Consider the following 18,732-nt stretch of genomic DNA (forward strand, 5'->3'; position numbering starts at 1 on the left):
GGAGCCACAAAGGGTTGAAGGACCATGGGGTACCAACAGTTGCACCTTGTTTGGCAAGAGAGACTGCAAGATCATTTAGATCTTTATCAGTTCTGGGTGCACGAGAATGTCCTTTGACTTTACGCCAATAGATCTGCGTGTCATGTGATGTCGCTAGGGCATCACAAGCCTTGAAAAGGTCTAAATGTTTAACGGGCTTCCGGTTAGTGGTTAAGAACCCATTACTTTTCCAAGAGGGTAGATGACAAGTGAAACTAAGACGTGTGCAGCGTACTTCAATGTCGAAGCTCTAAAGAGCAAGCAGCCATGACGCAATGTGTGCGTTGGTCACCACACCATCTCTGATGCATGGACTGTTAAGGAAGGTCACTGGCTGATGTTGAGTTTCAATGATGATTTTTTGTAGCAGGAAAAGTGTTTAACTGCCCACATGGTGGAAAGCAAAGCTTTTCCACAGTCAGAGTATTTTAACTCAGGACCGGACAAGAGCTTAGTAGCAAAGGCTACAATACGACTGTCACAGTCATACACTTGATAGAGACCGGCACTCAAGCAGTTAGATGAGAACCCAACCTCAAGGTGGAACTCTTTGTCACAATCAGGAAGCGCCAGGCACGGAGCTGAGCATAACACGGCCTTCAGGTTGTCCATGGCCTGTTGCTGCTGCTCAGTCCACTTGAAAGGCACATCCTTTTTCAGCAGGGCAGTCAGAGGTCTCGCCTTCTGCGAGAGTAGTTGCACACCCCTAGAAAACTCCAAAATTCAGAGACATTCGTAGGAGCTTTGATGGTGGCAACTCCTTGAGTTCTGCCATGTTGAAGCTGCACTCCCTGTTGTCCCACAAGGAGGCCAACAAACTGAACCTTTGACCTGCCCCACTGACCTTTGGCGAGAGAAATCTTTGCACCAGCAGCTGCGAGCTGACCCATGACGTGGTCCAGCTCAGACAGGTGGTCATCCAAGGTACGCTTATGAACAAGAATGTCATCGACATAGATGCGGGTACCTCGCTCTCGAGCATTAGGGCAGGCTTTGTCCAACAAGATGTTGAACTCAGCCGGTGAGTTGGAGTCCAAGGAGTCGACTGAAAGTGAGTATTTGTATTTTAACAGAAGTTGTCGTAGCTTGTCTCACGCAACTTCATTAGTAAGAGCATCAGTTTGGTCCACGACCTGTGTGTGTGTGTGTGTGTGTGTGTGTGTGTGTGTGTGTGTGTGTGTGTGTGTGTGTGTGTGTGTGTGTGTGTGTGTGTGTGTGTGTGTGTGTGTGTGTGTGTGTGTGTGTGTGTGTGTGTGTGTGTGTGTGTGTCTGCTCTGTCTTGATCCCCAGTGAGTCGAGGTGGATGGCTGCTTATACTGAGCCATGATCCTCTGGAGGTTTCTTCCTGTTAAAAAGGAGTTTTCCTCTCCACTGTCGCTAAATGCTTGCTTAGTATGAGGATTGCTGTAAATGCAATTTGCTGGGTTCCTTTTATAGGAAACTTTTTTCTGATTGGCTTAATGAACTGACCTGGACTGGGATGTTTATTATGTGAAGTGCTTTCAGATGACTCTTGTCGTGATTTGGCGCTATTTAAATAAAACTGAATTGAAATGATTTGAATTCAATGTGAGAGAAAACATCAGAGGGTGACTCTGATGGAAGCTGTGGTTGTGGTGGTGGTGGCTCTGAGCTCGGCAGGAAGCATGTGGTTTCCCCATGCTCAGAGTCACCAACCGCAAGGCAGTGAAGGTCAAGGTCAGGAGGCAAAACAAAGGGCAGGGGGTCTTCAACACCCGCCCCAAGTCCCCCCCTTTCCAGATCAATAAAAGCTTCAAAGTGCTTCAAAAGGTCAACGCTGAGGATCAAAGGCATGACACCAACAACAGCATACACAAATGTGACAGAATCTCAGACACGACGTTGCAAAATCACACAATTGAACTCACATTCACTTACTTTTAGGAGTTTAAATGAGTTGAAAGCAAACACTTTCGACCTATACAAACCTGGTAACCCAAAGAGTCATTCACAGCAAGATAAACCGCTCCTCTGGCTGTCGGCCAGGGGAGAGGACAAGAGAGAGGGGAGCGTGTACTGCAAGATAAACCTCCCTTTCGGAGAGGAAAGGAGAGTGACGGAGACTCTGGTTCAGAGCAGAAACTGTGATATAATACCAGAAATGACACGAAGTGTTTATTTGATTTGAATAAAGATAGGCTGGCTCATGCCATTATATGTAGAGGGGTAAATATAGTTGCTTTTAAGCTTAATATGTTACCTTTACTTATGACCAATAAGCTGTGATATTCTATATAAATGTAGAATATCAACCTGCTTGGTCTTTGGATGTTTAATCAGAAGATTCTAGAATTCTTTGTCTATTCAGGGATCAAACACGGTCTCAATTCAAACAGGTTTATAAAAGATGACATTTATTTTCTAAACAAATAAATACATGACAAGTTAACCAAGGCTACTGTGATGGATGAATCTAAGTGGATGGGATGTGATGTATGGTGACTGAATGGTGTGTGTTTATCAGGACCTTGTATCTAGAAGAACTGAGTTCAGGGCGTGAAAAGGATTGGGTGTGCATTAAACTATGAAGTTGGTTCTTATCAAAACGGCATCAGACGCAATCATGTGTGTCTACCTCACCCTTTCTTTGGAGACCCTCTTCGCGGATCCGGAGGTCAGGGAGGTCGGATGACCTCTGGACACCGAGGTTCAGTAGATTAACCGCAGCACCGACGCTCCAGTCCAGAGATGTCGCTAGGCACACAGGTTGGAATTAGTTTGCGCCTAGAGCAGCTATTTCTGAATAGCTGAAGGAGCCGTTTTGCTGTGTCAGCTGTAGGCAGTTTTTAGCATGTCGAAAGCTTGTCAAGAGATGCAGTGGCTAGAGAGTTTTCCTCTGATGGCCAGTCAGAGTTACCTCAAGTAACAGAAAGCTGAATCTCTCAGAATGATGGAATGATGGAATGATGCATCACTCCCCAGTGATTCTGTTTTAATATTCTCATATTATGATTTACTTAGCCAATCGGAACGTGCCATGTTAAGGGGTGTCAACAACAAACCCTCAGAACATCACGCCTTCTTTCAGATACAGGATGCTCTGATTTGTGGCTAAGAAAATTTCTGTGTGTAGTGATGTTTTTTTTAACTTTAATTTGTCTCTAATGAACATTGTGTCTGAGTGTAGATAATGATTCACTTGTTAAACCAAACAGTACTGATTATCATAATAACATTTATTTCAACTTCAGTAATTCAAGCACAGATTAATCAAAACATTATTATTATTCATCAACCATTATTGTTCATTCGGCCATATGATTATTTACTATAATTATATGGTTCTATGCGCAGTGACGTTACTTAAACCCTTTAACCCTTTAACTTTAATTTATCTCTAAAAAACATTGTGTCTGAGTGTAGATAATGATTCACTTGTTAAACCAAACATTACTGATCATCATAATAACATCTTTGGTATGTTCTTACTGTGTCTAGTTTCTAATTCCAGCGTCAGCTCTGAGGATGTTTTGCAGTCGGCAAACAAAACTGTCAGCAAGGTAAAGAGAAACATTTCCCGTGTCTTAAAAAGAACCCAAAATAGAATCATAATAACCCCAAAATTCCACTACCTCCGCTCCGCTCTGCCCCCGCCTTCCGCAGCCGCTCGCTTCCGAACTCAATTTTTACTGGTACCCGCTCTACAACGGCTCCGCTCTGGTGCGGAGACCTGAGGTGCGCAAACAGGCATGCGAGGGATTTTCCAGATCTTGCGATACAGTCCGAGCAATAAATGCGGAAGTTAGATCCAAACACCCGTTGTGTGGGAGAAGCATCGAAATGAACTGTTTAATCTGCCCATCATTTGTGTTGAGAGATCAGCAGTGTTTGGATCAACAATGTGTGTCTACTTTGATAGTGGAAACTGTATTTATTGTCATGACTCCCATCCTTTACCCTCATCTGCCTTATCATTTCCTCCTCATTCAGCTCACCTTGTCCTCTCACCAAGCTCCAGCCAAGCCCTGTTTTCCCCAGCAACCTCTGTCAGCTTCAATCAGCTCCATTCATTCCACCTGCTCCTGTAATCAGCCTCATCCCATACACCTGCTTCCCCTGCTATAAAAGAACCAGCAATCCAGTCAACAGATGCCAGATTATTACAGCCTTGCCAGTAGTTCTCCAGCCATCCACCCTGCCTGATCTTTGCCTCTGGACCTTGTTTTTTGCCTGACTCCTGCCTTGTATCCTGCCTGCCATTTTGACCTTAGCCTGTCTCCGACTCTGTCTCCAGCCTCGCCCATCTGGTAACTCTGCTTGAAATAAAGACTTTTTTTAATCCATTTTTTACTGTGTTTGGCATCTTCACGGGTCTTCAGAGTTCAGTTCTTGACATTGATGGCTTATTTTTGTGCATTTAAACTTCAGCCGCCATTGATAGTTGTTAAAAGTTGTTAAACCTGTGCATATGAAACAAAAAACGCTTTTTGTTTATCGATTTATTGTGAAATAACGGAAGTTGTGCTTGCTCCTTTTCCTGTTGGGTGGTTGTGATTTCTGTCCATTGACTGCGGAGGTGCTCCGGCGTCCGGCAAAAATAGGATTGATTCTATTTTTGCCGGATGGCGGAACGGCAGGCGGCGCACTGCGCCGCACGGCCACAATGGTGGAACAGCTCTGATTGACTACAGTGGGACCGATGTTGCTGCGGAGTTCGTGCCGGAGCGGAGCACAGCGGAGTGGAGATAGAGGAATTTTGGGGTTACATTCATTTCAACTTCAGTAATTCAAGCACATATTAATCAACCCTAATAATTTAAGCACAGATTCATCAAAACGTTATTATTATTCATTAATAATTATTGTTCATTCGACCATATGATTATTTACTATTATAACTGTTCAGTCCTTTATTCTGTGCAGGACAGCCTAGATAAGCAGACAGGCTTGGCAGAGAAGAACCTTTAGAAGGGAACATGATGTTGACAATACATTATCATGTGTTCAGAGCTGCAGAGAGGCCCGGACTCCAGTTGATGGAATGGCAGGATACACCAGATTAAATGCAACAAATGTAGACTCCTGTCTCCATATGACCAGATACTGAAGAGGTCAAACTGTACATGAAAAACTGACCATTTGTGGACGTTACATTGGGGTGACCCTCAAAACCGGGACCCTCATTTATCAAACCTTTCTAGAAACTGTCTGATATTCCCTCTTACGACAAAATTTAGAATGTGTGTACAAACAGTCAAAAGACTGATTTATGAAACATGCGGTGGACTCTCGTACGCACGTTCCTCCGCAATCGTCTGATGATAAATCCCACCTGTGTGAACGCAGGTGCTCGTGTTCATTCCCTGTCATTTACATAACGAGGATTATGAATTATATTGGGACATATGATGGAGCTAAGACCAGCTGAGAACTCGTCAGCTTAGAGCTCCCGGTGGAGCACAGAAATAAAATATTTAAGAAAAGTAAGCAAACTGTATCAATTTTGGTTCTGAAGATGAACAGAATCCTCCTCGGTGTCCAAATCGGGTCCCGGGTCTTCTGAGTCAAACTGTCTAAAACATATCTGCACCTCTGGTTGTGGTATACAACTAGCGGGGTCAGCGTTCGGTTGAACTACTCAGGTTAATCCATTCTTGTCGCAGTATACCAGAGGAAAAACAAATTTGACCAACTAGCAGAGGCTTCAGAAGCTACATCTGACTGATGACACATTGTTCTCTGCTATAACACTAACGCAGAAACACCGGAGTCGGGAATTGTGTTCTATAGCTGTTTCAGCAGACCTCCTTGGGAAACATCACCAGCTGCCCAGGGCATAGACCAGAAGTTAGTTTCTGTTTTTCCCATGCCGATCAAAAACATCAGATTTTCTTAAAATTCCAGCTGTGAAAATCCTACAACCTTTTTCATCTGAGGTTTGAATACTTCTTTACGTGTGTCATTCAAAGGAATTTTGCCTCTAGCCACCATCTTTAAAAAACCCAAGCAGGCCAGAAAAGCTGGATTTTGGGTTGAAACCTGGCTCAGAACCAGCTTCCCCGACCTCCAGAAGAGTATGCAGTGCTTTTAAAAATTACCAGCAGGCCAGGGAAGCCCATCTTGGTGCCTGTACGTAGGGGTTTACCCCAGTGAATGAGAGGGTAGCCTCCCTCCGCCTACGTGTGGGGGGACAGGTTCTGACTCTAGTTTGGTGCATAAGCACAGAACACAGTTCAGACTACCCACCCTTTTTGGAGACCTTGAAGTGGGTGCTGGAAAGCGCTCCTTCCGGTGACTCCCTCGTTCTGCTGGGGGGACTTTAACGCTCACGTGGGCAATGACAGTGAGACCTGGAGAAGCGTGGTTGGGAGGAACGGCCGTCCTGATCTGAATTTGAGTGGCGTTTTGTTATTGGACTTCTGTGCCAGTCATGGATTTATCATAATGAACACCATGTTCAGACATAAAAGTGTCCATATGTTCTCTTAGCACCAGGTTACCTTAGGCCGGAGCTCGATGATCGACTTTGTTGTTGTTTCTTCTGACTTGCAGCCGCTACCAACACTGTCTATAGTGGGGACGGTGTGCTGCTGAACTCTACTCAGGATGTTGTGGATCGCTGGGCAGAATACTTCAAAGACCTCAATCCCACCAACACGTCTTCCAGTGAGGAAGCAGAGTCTGGGGACTTTGGGTTGGCCTCTCAAATCTCTGGTGCTGAGGTCACTGAGGTGGTTAAAAAGCTCCTCTGTGGCAAGGCTCCAGGGGTGGATGAGATCTGCCCGGAGTTCCTTAAAGGGACTTTACGGAGTTTTGAATTTTTATGCTCGCGATTGCCCCCTCTGGCCAAAAGCAGAACGGCAGCTTAAATAGGAGGCTCGTGCACGAGGCGTGCATGCTGTACATGCACACTCAACGAAAATAATAGAATAGAATAGAACAGAATAGAATAGAATTCAACTTTATTGTCATTGCACATGTACAGGTACAGGGCAACGAAATGCAGTTTGCATCCATCCAGAAGTGCTTTAGCCGTGATATAGATGTATTACAATATATATTAGTAATAATAAAGATGTGTAAGTATATTACAGAAATGGATCTATTACGTATGTTATAATGTACACTGTATGAATTATTTTATGAGTATTCTATGACTATAAGTATGTACAGGATGTACTTAATACAAGCAGTCCATGAGTTTAACGTGGGTCATATGTCAGGAGGCAGAGTTCAGGAGTCTGACAGTTGTTGGGAAGAAACTGTTCCGGTACCTGGTGGTCTTAGTCCAGAGGCTCCTGTAGCGCCTCCCAGAGGGCAGCAGGGTGATCAGTGTATGTGATGGGTGAGTGTGGTCTCTGATGATTTTCCCTGCCCTTTTCAGACACCGCTTCCTGTAGATGTCCTTTATGGCAGGAAGTGGTGCTCCGGTGATGCAATGGGCAGTTTTCCCGACCCTCTGCAATGCCTTCCGGTCCGAGGCGGAGCAGTTCCGATACCAGACTGTTATACAGTTGGTCAGGATGCTCTCGATGGTGCAGCAATAGAAGTTCACCAGGATGTCTGAGGACAGGTTGTTCTTCCTCAGAGTCCTCAAGAAGAAGAGGCGCTGGTGAGCCTTCTTGACCAGCTTGGAGCAGTTGGTAGTCCAGGTGAGATCCTCAGAGATGTGGACTCCCAGGAACTTGAAGCTGCTCACACGCTCCACTGCCGTCCCCTTAATGTGGATGGGTGGATGTGGGTCAGCATTCCTCCTGTAGTCCACGATGAGCTCCTTAGTCTTCTCAGTGTTAAGCAGCAGGTTGTTTGTGTCGCACCACTCAGTCAGACGGTCCACCTCCTCCCTGTAGGCGGTCTCATCGTCATCACTGATGAGGCCAATCACCGTGGTGTCATCTGCAAACTTAATGATGGTGTTGGAACCATCAGCAGGTCTGCAGTCGTGGGTGAAAAGGGAGTAGAGGAAAGGGCTCATCACACCGCCTTGTGGTACACCAGTGTTCATTGTGATTGTTGATGAGCAGAGGTTATCCATTCGGACATGTTGAGGGCGGTTGGTCAGGAAGTCCAGTAACCATTTGCAGGTGAGGGAACTGATCCCCAGGTCTGTAATTTTCCTGATGAGTTGTGAGGGGTGGATTGTATTGAATGCTGAACTGAAGTCTATAAACAGCATTCTGGCATAGGTGTTGGTGTTGTCCAGGTGTGAGAGGACAGAGTGCAGTGCAATGGAGACTGCATCCTCTGTGATCCTGTTCTGGCGGTATGCAAATTGGTGGGGGTCCAGGGTGGGGGGGAGACTGGATTTGAAGTGTGCTGAGACCAGCTGCTCTAAGCACTTAGTGATGATGGGGGTGAGTGCTACCGGGCGGTAGTCATTGAGGCTAGATGGGTTGGAGTTTTTGGGTATCGGGACAATGGAGGTGGATTTGAAGCAGGCCGGTACCACAGCATGGGCCAAGGACAGATTGAATATGTCTGTGAGCACTCCTGCGAGCTCCCCAGGGCACATTCTGAGAACACGCCCAGGGATGCCATCAGGGCCTGCAGCCTTGTGGACATTGATCCTGCTCAGCACCGCTCGTACATCGGTGGGGGAGAGAGTCAGAGGTTGGTGGTCTGGCGTCATGTCTGTTATGGTTGTGGTTGTGAGGTTCCATCGCTCAAAACGAGCATAAAAGTTGTTGAGCTCGTTGAGGAAGGAAACATCAGAGGATGCGGGGGAGGGTTTGGTGATCCTGTAGTCTGTGATGGTCTGGAGTCCTTGCCACATGCGTCAGGGGTTGGAGTTGGAGAAGTGTTCTTCTATCTTCTTTTTGTAATGGTGTTTGGCTTTTTTGATGCCCTTCTCACAACGACAGCGACTGACTGAGCGGGGCTCGAACCTGCAACCTTCCAATTACGGGGCGAGCACTTAACTCATGTGCCAACGTCGCCCCAATGGCATTGATGAAAATGGATGGATAGATGGATGGGCCAGGGAAGCTGGTTTCTGGGTCGGACCCAGATCCGAGCTGCCTGCCCAGGCAATGACAAGCGTACGGGGTGCATTTAAGGACATCCCCAGGTGTCAGGAATCAGGTCTTAGGTGTCAGACTTCAGACCATGGGAAAAAAGTGTCAGGTTTCAGGAAAAACTGCTTCAGGAAACATCCTCAGGTCTCAGTTGTCAGGTCTCAGGTGTCAGTCCTCGAGTCTCAGTTGCCAGTTCAATTCAATTCAAATTTATTTATATAGCGCCAAATCACGACAAGCGTCATCTCAAGGCACTTCACATAATAAGCATTCCAATACAGGTCAATTGATTAAGCCAATCAGAAAAACGTTTCCTATATAAGGAACCCAGCAAATTGCATCGAGTCACTGACTAGTGTCAGTGACTTAATAGCAATCTTCATGCTAAGCAAGCATGCAGCGACAGTGGAAAGGAAACTCCCTTTTAACAGGAAGAAACCCCCAGAGGATCCTGGCTCAGTATAAGCAGCCATCCGCCACGACTCACTGGGGATCAAAAAGACAGAGCAGACACACACACACACTCACACACACACACACACACACACACACACACACACACACACACACACACACACACACACACACACACACCAAGTAGTGTTTCTATGGTTACATTGTGATTTCTTAGTAAATATTTTATTTGGTGAGAGATAAACTTTATTGTATTTATCCTAGTGAATCTATAATTAAACTGGTAAACTACGAGTAGCACATTCAATGTCAAGGTAAGTAAAGTGTTATTATCAGGAGAGGGAGAATTATTAAATGGTTAGCAACAGTGTTCAAGACGATGGCCCCTCCATGAGGCTACCACAGCTCAGTAGAACATCATTGTAGCGTCTTCTGGGGAGAAAAACACTTAGAGAAAAATAAAGTTAACAGCTGAAATTGCAGGAAATAATACAGTTAAAGAGCAGATTGTAGAAGAAAGTAGTAGAGTGTGGAAAGTGTTCAGTGGGTCCTCCAGCAGTCTAACCCTATAGCAGCATAACTACAGAGATAACTCTGGATAACCTAGCCTTTTAGGTGGAGGCATGTTGGAGGCAGGGCAAGGGAAAGTTTTCTTTACCGACTGTACACTCCACCTCCGTCTACTCCCCCACTTGTCCAGATCTAGGCTAACATCAGATTTTAACCATAGGCCATGTCAAATAAAAATGTTTTAAGCCTAGTCTTAGAAGTAGAAAAGGTGTTTGCCTCACAGACCAAAGCTTGGAGTTGGTTCTACAAGAGAGGAGCCTGATAACTAAAAGATCTGCCTCTCATCCTATTTTTAGATATTCTGGGAACCACCAGTAAACCTGCAGTCTGAGAGTGAAGTGCTCAGTTACGAATGTATGGAACAATCAGGTCACTGATGTATGATGGAGATTGATTGTTAAGAGCTTTATATGTGAGAAGGAGGATCTTAATTTCTATTCTGAATTTAACAGGTAGCCAATGTAGGGAAGCTAAGACAGGAGAGATATGATCTCTCTTTTTAATTCTCATCAGAACTCTAGCTGCAGCATTTTGGACAAGCTTATGACTTTTAACTACATTCTGTGGACTTCCTGAGAGTAATGATTTACAGGAATCCAGTCTTGATGTAGTAAATGAATGAACTAGTTTTTCAGCATCACTCCTGGAAAGGATGCATCTAATCTTAGAAATATTCCGATGGTAAAAAAGGAAATCCTAAAAACCTGTTTAACGTGGGATTTGAATGACATGTCCTGGTCAAAGATAGCACCAATGTTCCTTACTTTGTTCTCGGAGACTAATTTAATGCCATTCAGGTCAGGTGATTGACAAAGCAATTTCCTTTTCTGAATTTCAGGTCCAAAGATGAGAACTTGTCTTGTCTTGATTTAAAAGCAAAAAGTTTTGAGTCATTCAATTCTTTATGTCAAGCACTGAACCCTGTGGTACTCCACAAGTAACCCTGGAGTATCAAGATTTTTCATGTACGTTTACAAAATATCTATCAGACAGGTAGGATTTAAACCAGCTTAGCGCTTTTCCTTTGATCCCTACAAAATGTTCAAGCCTTTCAAAAAGAACATTGTGATCAACTGTGTCAAAAGCAGCACTGAGATCTTGCAAGACTAGAACAGACACAAGATTCTTATCTGAGGCCATGAGAATATCATTTATAACTTTCACTAATGTAGTTTCAGTGCTGTGATACTCTCAAGCCAGACTGAAATTCCTCAAACAGATCATTAGCAACGTTTGTTGCTTTACGGGCGGCGCGTGCACACGCAGCGGCTTCTCTCTCTCTCTCTCTCTCCCAAACTTTTTTTTTTCCTTTTCCTCTTTTTTTTTTCTCGGTATGTCCATGTCACGCCTATCTGTCTGCAAGTGTGTATACGACCGAACATCTTTGCTCGACATCGGCAGGAACAATGTTTTTAAGTTAAACTCTAGGGACGCCGTAGGGCTGAGAAATCTGGGTCTGCTCCGGAGGACTATTCAATCATCAACTGCCACTCCTGCTCCTCACCCACAAAGGAGGTGCCTCAAGCGACGTGAGAGGAAGTAGAAGAGGGGAAAGCGCGGCGGCACTGATCCCACTCACCCAATGCAAAGCCTCTTCGAGCTGCTGCCGTCAGGGAGGAGACTGCGGAGTCTCAAGGCCAGGACCAACAGACTGAAGGACAGCTTTATCCATCAGGCAGTTACCCCCAAATTCCACTACCTCCGCTCCGCTCCGCTCCGGTCCGCCCCCGCCTTCCGCAGCCGCTCGCTTCCGAACTCAATTTTTACTGGTACCCGCTCTACAACGGCTCCGCTCCGGTGCGGAGACCTGAGGTGGGCAAACAAGCATGCGCGGGATTTTCGAGATCTTGCGATACAGTCCGAGCAATAAACGCGGAAGTTAGATCCAAACACCCGTTGTGTGGGAGAAGCATCGGCATGAACTGTGTAATCTGTCCATCATTTGTGTTGACAGATCAGCAGTGTTTGGATCAACAAAGTGTGACTACTTTGATAGTGGAAACTGTATTTATGGCTTACTTTTGTGCATTTAAACTTCTGCCGCCACTGATAGTTGTTAAAAGTTGTTAAACCTGTGCACATGAAACAAAAACGCATTTTGTTTATCGATGTATTGTGAAAAACGGAAGTTCTGCTTGCTCCTTTTCCTGTTGGGCGTTTGTGATTTCTGTCCATTGACTGCGGAGGTGCTCCGGCGTCCGGCGAAAATAGGATCGATTCTATTTTTGCCGGACGCCGGAACAGAGGGCGACGCACGGCGCCGCACTGCCGGAGCACGACCGCAGTAGTGGAATTGCTCTGATTGACTAGAACGGGACCGATTTTGCTCCGGCGTTCGTGTCGGAGCGGAGCGGAGGTAGTGGAATTTGGGGGTTAGGAAGCTAAACTCCCTCCCGACTCTCCCACCTCTCCTCTCTTTTCCCCCACAGTCTCTCTGAACTTGGTTACTGTTTTTATACTAAATGTTTATTTTCTATCTAGCGAGAGTTTGAGAGTAACGTAATTTCATTTCTCTGTATGTCCTGTACATGTGGCAGATGTGACAATTAAACTGACTTTGACTTTTGACTTTGATTAGTGTTTAAATGCTGACATACTTGGATGGCCACTATTTTCTCAAGGAATTAAGATAAAAATGGAAGGTTAGATACCGGTCTATAATTCATTGGGTCATCTGGATCCAGAGAAGGCTTCTTAAGTAAAGGTTTGATTACAGCAACCTTAAAATCCTGCAGTAGGTATCCATTAACTAAGGATAGATTGAGTATGCCTCAAATGGGGGCAGTAACCAAAGGAAATGCATCTTTAAATAATTTGGTTGGGATTGGATCTAAAATGCAAGTTGAAGGTTTAGATGAAGCTAATATTTTTTATAACTCTGAAAGCTCAGCTGGATCAAAACAGTTCAAACACAGATGAGGTTCTACAGTCACCTCTGGTGCTGCCTCACTTACTGAGGAAGAAGAAATCGCATTAGGGAGGATGCTAATGAATTTGTTTCTAATATAATTAATTTTACTTGTGAAAAATACCATAAAGTTGTTGCTGCTGAGGGCTAAGGGAACAGATGGTTCAGAGCTATGATTCTAAGTTTGGCAACTGTACTGAAAAGAAATTTGGGATTATTCTTATTCTCTTCAATTAGCGATGAAAAATAAGCTGTTCTAGCTTGTTGAATCTTATTTTTATAAAGCACAAAATATTTTTTCCAGGATAAGTAGGACTCCTCCTGCTGTGTAGAGCACCATGTTCTCTCCAATTTTCTAGAGTTTTGCTTTAAAGTTCGCAAATGAGAACTAAACCAGGGAGCCAACTTCCTGTCCCTAATTACCTTCTTTTTAAAAGGTGCAACATCATCTAATGCCACACGTAAAGAGGAATTAACATGATGAACTAAAATATCAATTTGTGAAGGGCTAGAAATAAAAATATTGCCCTCTGATACGTTCCTCAAAGATGCTGAAGATAGTAAAAATGGAACAGTTGATTTAAAAGATGCAACAGCGTTGTCAGATAGAGACCGACTATAGTGAAATTTACTTTCATGTCTTGAAAGAAATTCAAAGGTTATCAAAAAGTGGTCCGAGAGGACTGGATTATGTGGAAATATTATCTTCTCACACTCTATGCCATAAGTCAGCTCAAGGTCTAATGTATGATGGCAGGAGTGGGTGGAGCTATGTATTATTTGGGTAAAACTTATTTATGTCGATGGGTAAAACCAATTGAGTTTAAGATATTACTAAAGGCTACATTGAGCCTATCATTTTCAATAGGTGTCAGTTCTCAAGTCTCAGTTGTCAGTTCTCAGTTGTCAGTGCTCAGTTGTCAGTTCTCAGGTCTCAGTTCTCAGGCATCAGGTCTCATTTGTCAGACATCGTCTGAGTCGTGGCGCTTTCGGAAAACGGCAGGGGAGTCGGGACAACCGTGGTGTGTGTCCCGCATCCCAGCCTCCCTGACACCCCGCCATTGTCTGAAAGCGCCGAAGCCACGCCGAGCCAACCAAACTCTGTGCCCCCGTAGCTCGCTGCCCCCTGTGCGCCCCCCCCCCCCCCCACACACACACACACACACACATGCTGTGGTGACTGGGCTGTGGACGGCCGGCGGGACCGGGGATATGGGGACTTGCGAGGTGCGGGACGCTGCAAAGCCCGGCGTGCTCCTCCGACGCCCTAGGGCGTTGTCTGAAAGCACCGGAGCCACGCCAAGCCGACCCAACTCTGTGCGCCCGTAGCTCGCTGCCTCTTTACACTGTGCGCCCCCCTGGTCCAAATCGTGATGTCTGACAACCCCCACCAGTTGTCAGCCATTTTCACTGGTCTGAAGTCTGACACCTGACAACTGAGACCTGACAACTGAGACCTGACAACCGAGACCTGGCATCTGACAACTGACAACTGAGACATGAGAACTGATAACTGACAACTGAGACCTGAAAACTGAGAAATGGCACCTGAGACCTTACACCTGAGACCTGACACCTGAGGATGTCCTAAAATGTATGCTGTACAAGTGTCTCGCCCTCTCTCTAAAGCACTAAGCTATGTTAAGTGAACGGATATTAATGAGTTTGAAACAGCTGAATCCTTAGAATTTATTATTGTCAAAAATCAATAATATATTACCTGACAAATAATAGTTTAAATGCCTGGTACATGACAGTAATCTGTTAAACATAATGAGTTTGGCATACAAGTTTAAGCTAGCTAGCTAGCATTGTTCAGTCACCGAGACACCTGCTCGCTCCACGAAACCTCCTGATACCACAGCTAAATCTCTCTCCATTGTCCATCGTTCTCCCTCAGGCTTGTCTCTGCTCTCTGGGGCATGCAGCAGGCTCATAACTGTATGGTTGTGGTCCACCATAAGTATAATTATAAACATTTAAAATTTCCTCTGTGTCAGAGCCAGCATTAAAATCCATATTTTTCTCTGGATCAAGCTAACAGGACACCCTCTGCCTGCGTCACGTCTGGTTTGGCAGAAAAAACATTTAGTAATTCATACAGAGAGAACTGCCTCATATGTCAGGTCATTTTCATCAGATCTAGACATTCCATCCACAAAGCAGTCAGACATTCCTTACTACTACGCAATGCAACAATAAGAAGCACAAATGTTTAAAATATTTTAGTAAATAAGGCAGAGACATTAAATATAAACAGCATATGCATTTGTTTTTATTTGTTTCAGTAAAATTAACAAAAAAATATAAAATATGAGAAAAATAGTCTTGAAATGAGAATACTGAGTATGTCTGAGAGGATATATTGTTTTTAGGTATGAAGAGTCATTAAAATGTCTGTTTCTAATAAACTGAAGCCAGTGAAAATGGCTGAACTATTTCAGCAGGATTTATCTGCAGCGCTGCTGGCCGACCGCCTTTCCTTTAGTTTTCCCTCCCTCAGCTAAAATACCTTTATTTTTCCACTGCTCCTTTAGCTGGTTTGGCAAAGCTCCTTCTCTCTGTTCCAGAGCCACTATGATGACATGTATAAAATCCACCTCTACTGCCACGATGCTGCTTACTGCTGAATGAGTGGAATCCAAACCGTGTGGAAGCATCCTCTCTTTTTCTCCCTCTCTTTTCCTCTTTCTTGTCACAGCTGGAGCACTTCTTTGCACATGGCCCCACTACAACCCCTCCGTGTTTTCCCTGCATCTCCTTTTCTCTTAAACATGGGAAGGTAGTTATTAGCTGTCAGAGCTTGACGTTCATTTGGTGTTATCAGCACTTGTTTAATGGCTACTTAATGGGATTAATGGGCAAAAGGTAATGACTGTTGGATAGAGAAAATGCTGAAGGGGGAAAATGGATGAAGGGATAGAAGGAAGAAGTAATGGTAGGGAACATTGCTAATGGACAACAGACCAGGAAGATCTTGCTTGGGGATGGAAACTAGAAGAAGAACAAAACAACAGACTACATTTGCTGATGCCATTATAGCCCCCCCAGTAAGCTGTAGTATTGTTCAGTTATATTCTGGGGTAGCTACATCCACACTTTGTTCTCATCCTTTGTTGTGACTTTCTACAAGAATCCAAAAACATAAAAGCTATTGGAGGGAGCCGGCATCCTCGCTCAGTGGAAGATTTTATGGCTCTTTCAGTATTCAGGATAGTGGCTGTATCTTTCCAAGCCAGGAAATTTGTTTTCCAGGAGAATATTGCATGGAGCGAAGAATTTTAATATTGTCAGAGGGGTGATACTCACCCCCAACTTATGAACAAATATTGATCATGCTTCAGCGTCTAGCAGGAGGGGGTGAACTGAAAATGGCAACCAAGAGAGAAGGATGGAATGTGAGGAGGGTGAAAGGCAGCCAAAGGTCTGAGAGCACTCGGGAGTGAATTTAAGAGAGGCTGGGAGGAGAAACAGCTTAAAAACTAAAGGACGACTCTACTTTTCAGTGAGAAGTTCACAAATAAATGATGATGAGGACTGTCAAATTAGCCATGTCTCTTCAGTCTCACGGTTTTCCATAAATACATCCCATCATCTGCATTTCTTCATGGTCCAAAGATGGTAAAAGCATGGGACTTTTTTAGCTTGAGGAAGTGCAAAGCCAATCTGGGAACTCTAAGGAGAATTGATGGCTTTATTACTCTGAATTCCCCCTCTGCAGTCTACCGGTCCATGGCTAATAAGTTTAAAAGAAGGGGAATGCTCTTTCATAAAGGTCATTTTGTTAGCTGTAAATCCCATCATGCCTAATAACCAGCTGGAGGTAAAAGCCCTATGTGTTGGTTTAAATGGCTTTAGAGACATGTTGACTTGTGATTGTTTACTGCAAGGACACTAAGGGGCGACTAGCTGTTTTGGGGACCATTGGCTGATAGAGAATGAAGAAACGTAGGATTTGAAGGCTGTTCATCTCCCTTTTCAGACACTTTCTCTAAGAAGTAGTGAAGGAGGTACTGAGGAACGTGACTTGAATGCCAAAATAAAAAAGAGAAAAGATTGAATACACTATACATATGGAGGGAGGGAGAGAGAGAGAGAGAGAGAGAGAGAGAGAGAGAGAGAGAGAGAGAGAGAGAGAGAGAGAGAGAGAGAGAGAGAGAGAGAGAGAGAGAGAGAGAGAGAGAGAGAGAGAGAGAGAGAGAGAGAGAGAGAGAGAGAGAGAGAGAGAGAGAGAGAGAGAGAGAGAGAGAGAGAGAGAGAGAGAGAGAGAGAGAGAGAGAGAGAGAGAGAGAGAGAGAAGCCGAGTTTCATGATGTGTTGCGTTTTTTTCTTGTTTCTGTTCATGGATGATCAATTATTCAATTGTTATATAATTATTACCTTCTTCATGGTCTAGTGGCGTCCGCCCTGGGACAGGGACATCAGGGTTCAAATCCCGATCGGGTCCTACCAAAGACTTTAAAAATGGGACACAGTGCCTTCCCACTTGACACTCAGCTTTAAGGGGCTGGATTGGGAGTTAAAGCACCAAATAGTTCCCAAGTGTGTGTGATGATGACTCACGGGACTTTAATCATTTATACATTTGTTTTCATCCACTTTCCAAGCAAAGACATCCAAACTGTCCTCTTGCTTGCAACCAGCGCAAGCTTCCAAAGCATCATCCAAGGTGGAGAAATAATTCCTCCAGCATGTTGTTGGTTGGCCCAGGGGCCTCCTGTCATCAGCACATTGCCAAAACACCTCCCCTGGAAGAGTCCAGGAGGCATTCTCACCAAATACCTGAATCATTTCAAGCCAGAGACATGCTCTCAACTTACCTACCAGTCTTTGTCCCACTCTTCACCTATGGTCATTAGCTTTGGGCCAACAACAGAAAGAGCATGATTGTGAATTTAAAGCATCCAAAATAAGGTTTCTTTGCAGAGTTAGCAGTTTCAACCTCAGAGATGGGGTGAGGAGCTCAGGCTTCTGGGAGAGACTCTGAGCAGAGCTGCTGCTGCTCCTCATCGAGAGGACCTGTGAGGTGGTCCAGGCATTTGGCGAGGATGGCACCTGACATATTAATTTCTTTGGTAGTTTAATACAATATACAGCATATTATCAGGGTGCAAAAGGTAGTACTTTATCAAGATGTAGTTAAGTATTGTACGAAAATCTCAACAGTACAGTAGAGTTATAGCCACTTTTATGAAAATCTTGTTAGCCCTCAAAGTGAGCAGTATCCTGCTCCTACCACCAGAGGCAGAGCTGGCCTAAATGGCACCATGTGCGAGATCCCCCGTGACCCCCCCACACACACACACACACACACACAAGAAAAAAAATTACACCTACAACTTTGTTTCAAATTGCGTGGAGTGTATTATATATAACATTTGCTAACTGAATACAACATCCAGCTGCTGGCCACCTTCTCACCACTTGTCAAAGTTCTACTGAAATAGTGATGATGACAAAACCTGCCATCGCCTTCATTCCTGGGAAATATGAAAGTAGTTGGCACCTTGGTAGGTCCTCTTCGAACTAGCTCTGTGCGTATGCTGTCGGTAATTGGTGATGGCCACTTGGCTGGGTCTGAAGAAAGAGGCTCATCATCACCTTCAATGGGACTCATTGGTTGATAGTTCAGGCTTCTCTATTGACAGAAAACAGAAGCGTAACTCAACACATTGCTATGTGGACCATTTCACATATTCTATTAAAATACAATATGTGACATTCAAATTTCTCTAATGTTTGCAGGACACACACACACACACACGCACACACACTTGTGCAAAACTTACCTGACGTATCTTGTTGGGGAGACGTGGCAGCTGGCTG

At 44.6% G+C, this 18,732-nt stretch overlaps 1 protein-coding gene across 2 annotated transcripts in view; it reads left to right on the top strand.

Moving 5' to 3' along the window:
* Positions 1-18,732, top strand: part of glra1 (glycine receptor, alpha 1) — a 209,743-nt gene that overhangs the window by 49,082 nt on the left and 141,929 nt on the right. Inside the window, exon 3 of one of the 2 annotated variants that reach the window (XM_070549989.1) lies at positions 7,941-7,946. The exons of the other annotated variant lie outside the window; for it this stretch is intronic. Coding sequence (XP_070406090.1) covers positions 7,941-7,946 — 6 coding nt within the window. The remainder of the gene's footprint in view (positions 1-7,940; positions 7,947-18,732) is intronic. 2 annotated transcript variants of the gene reach the window in all.

This window comes from Nothobranchius furzeri, chromosome 1 (genome assembly GCF_043380555.1).
Source record: "Nothobranchius furzeri strain GRZ-AD chromosome 1, NfurGRZ-RIMD1, whole genome shotgun sequence".
Classification (NCBI taxonomy): Eukaryota; Metazoa; Chordata; class Actinopteri; order Cyprinodontiformes; family Nothobranchiidae; genus Nothobranchius; species Nothobranchius furzeri.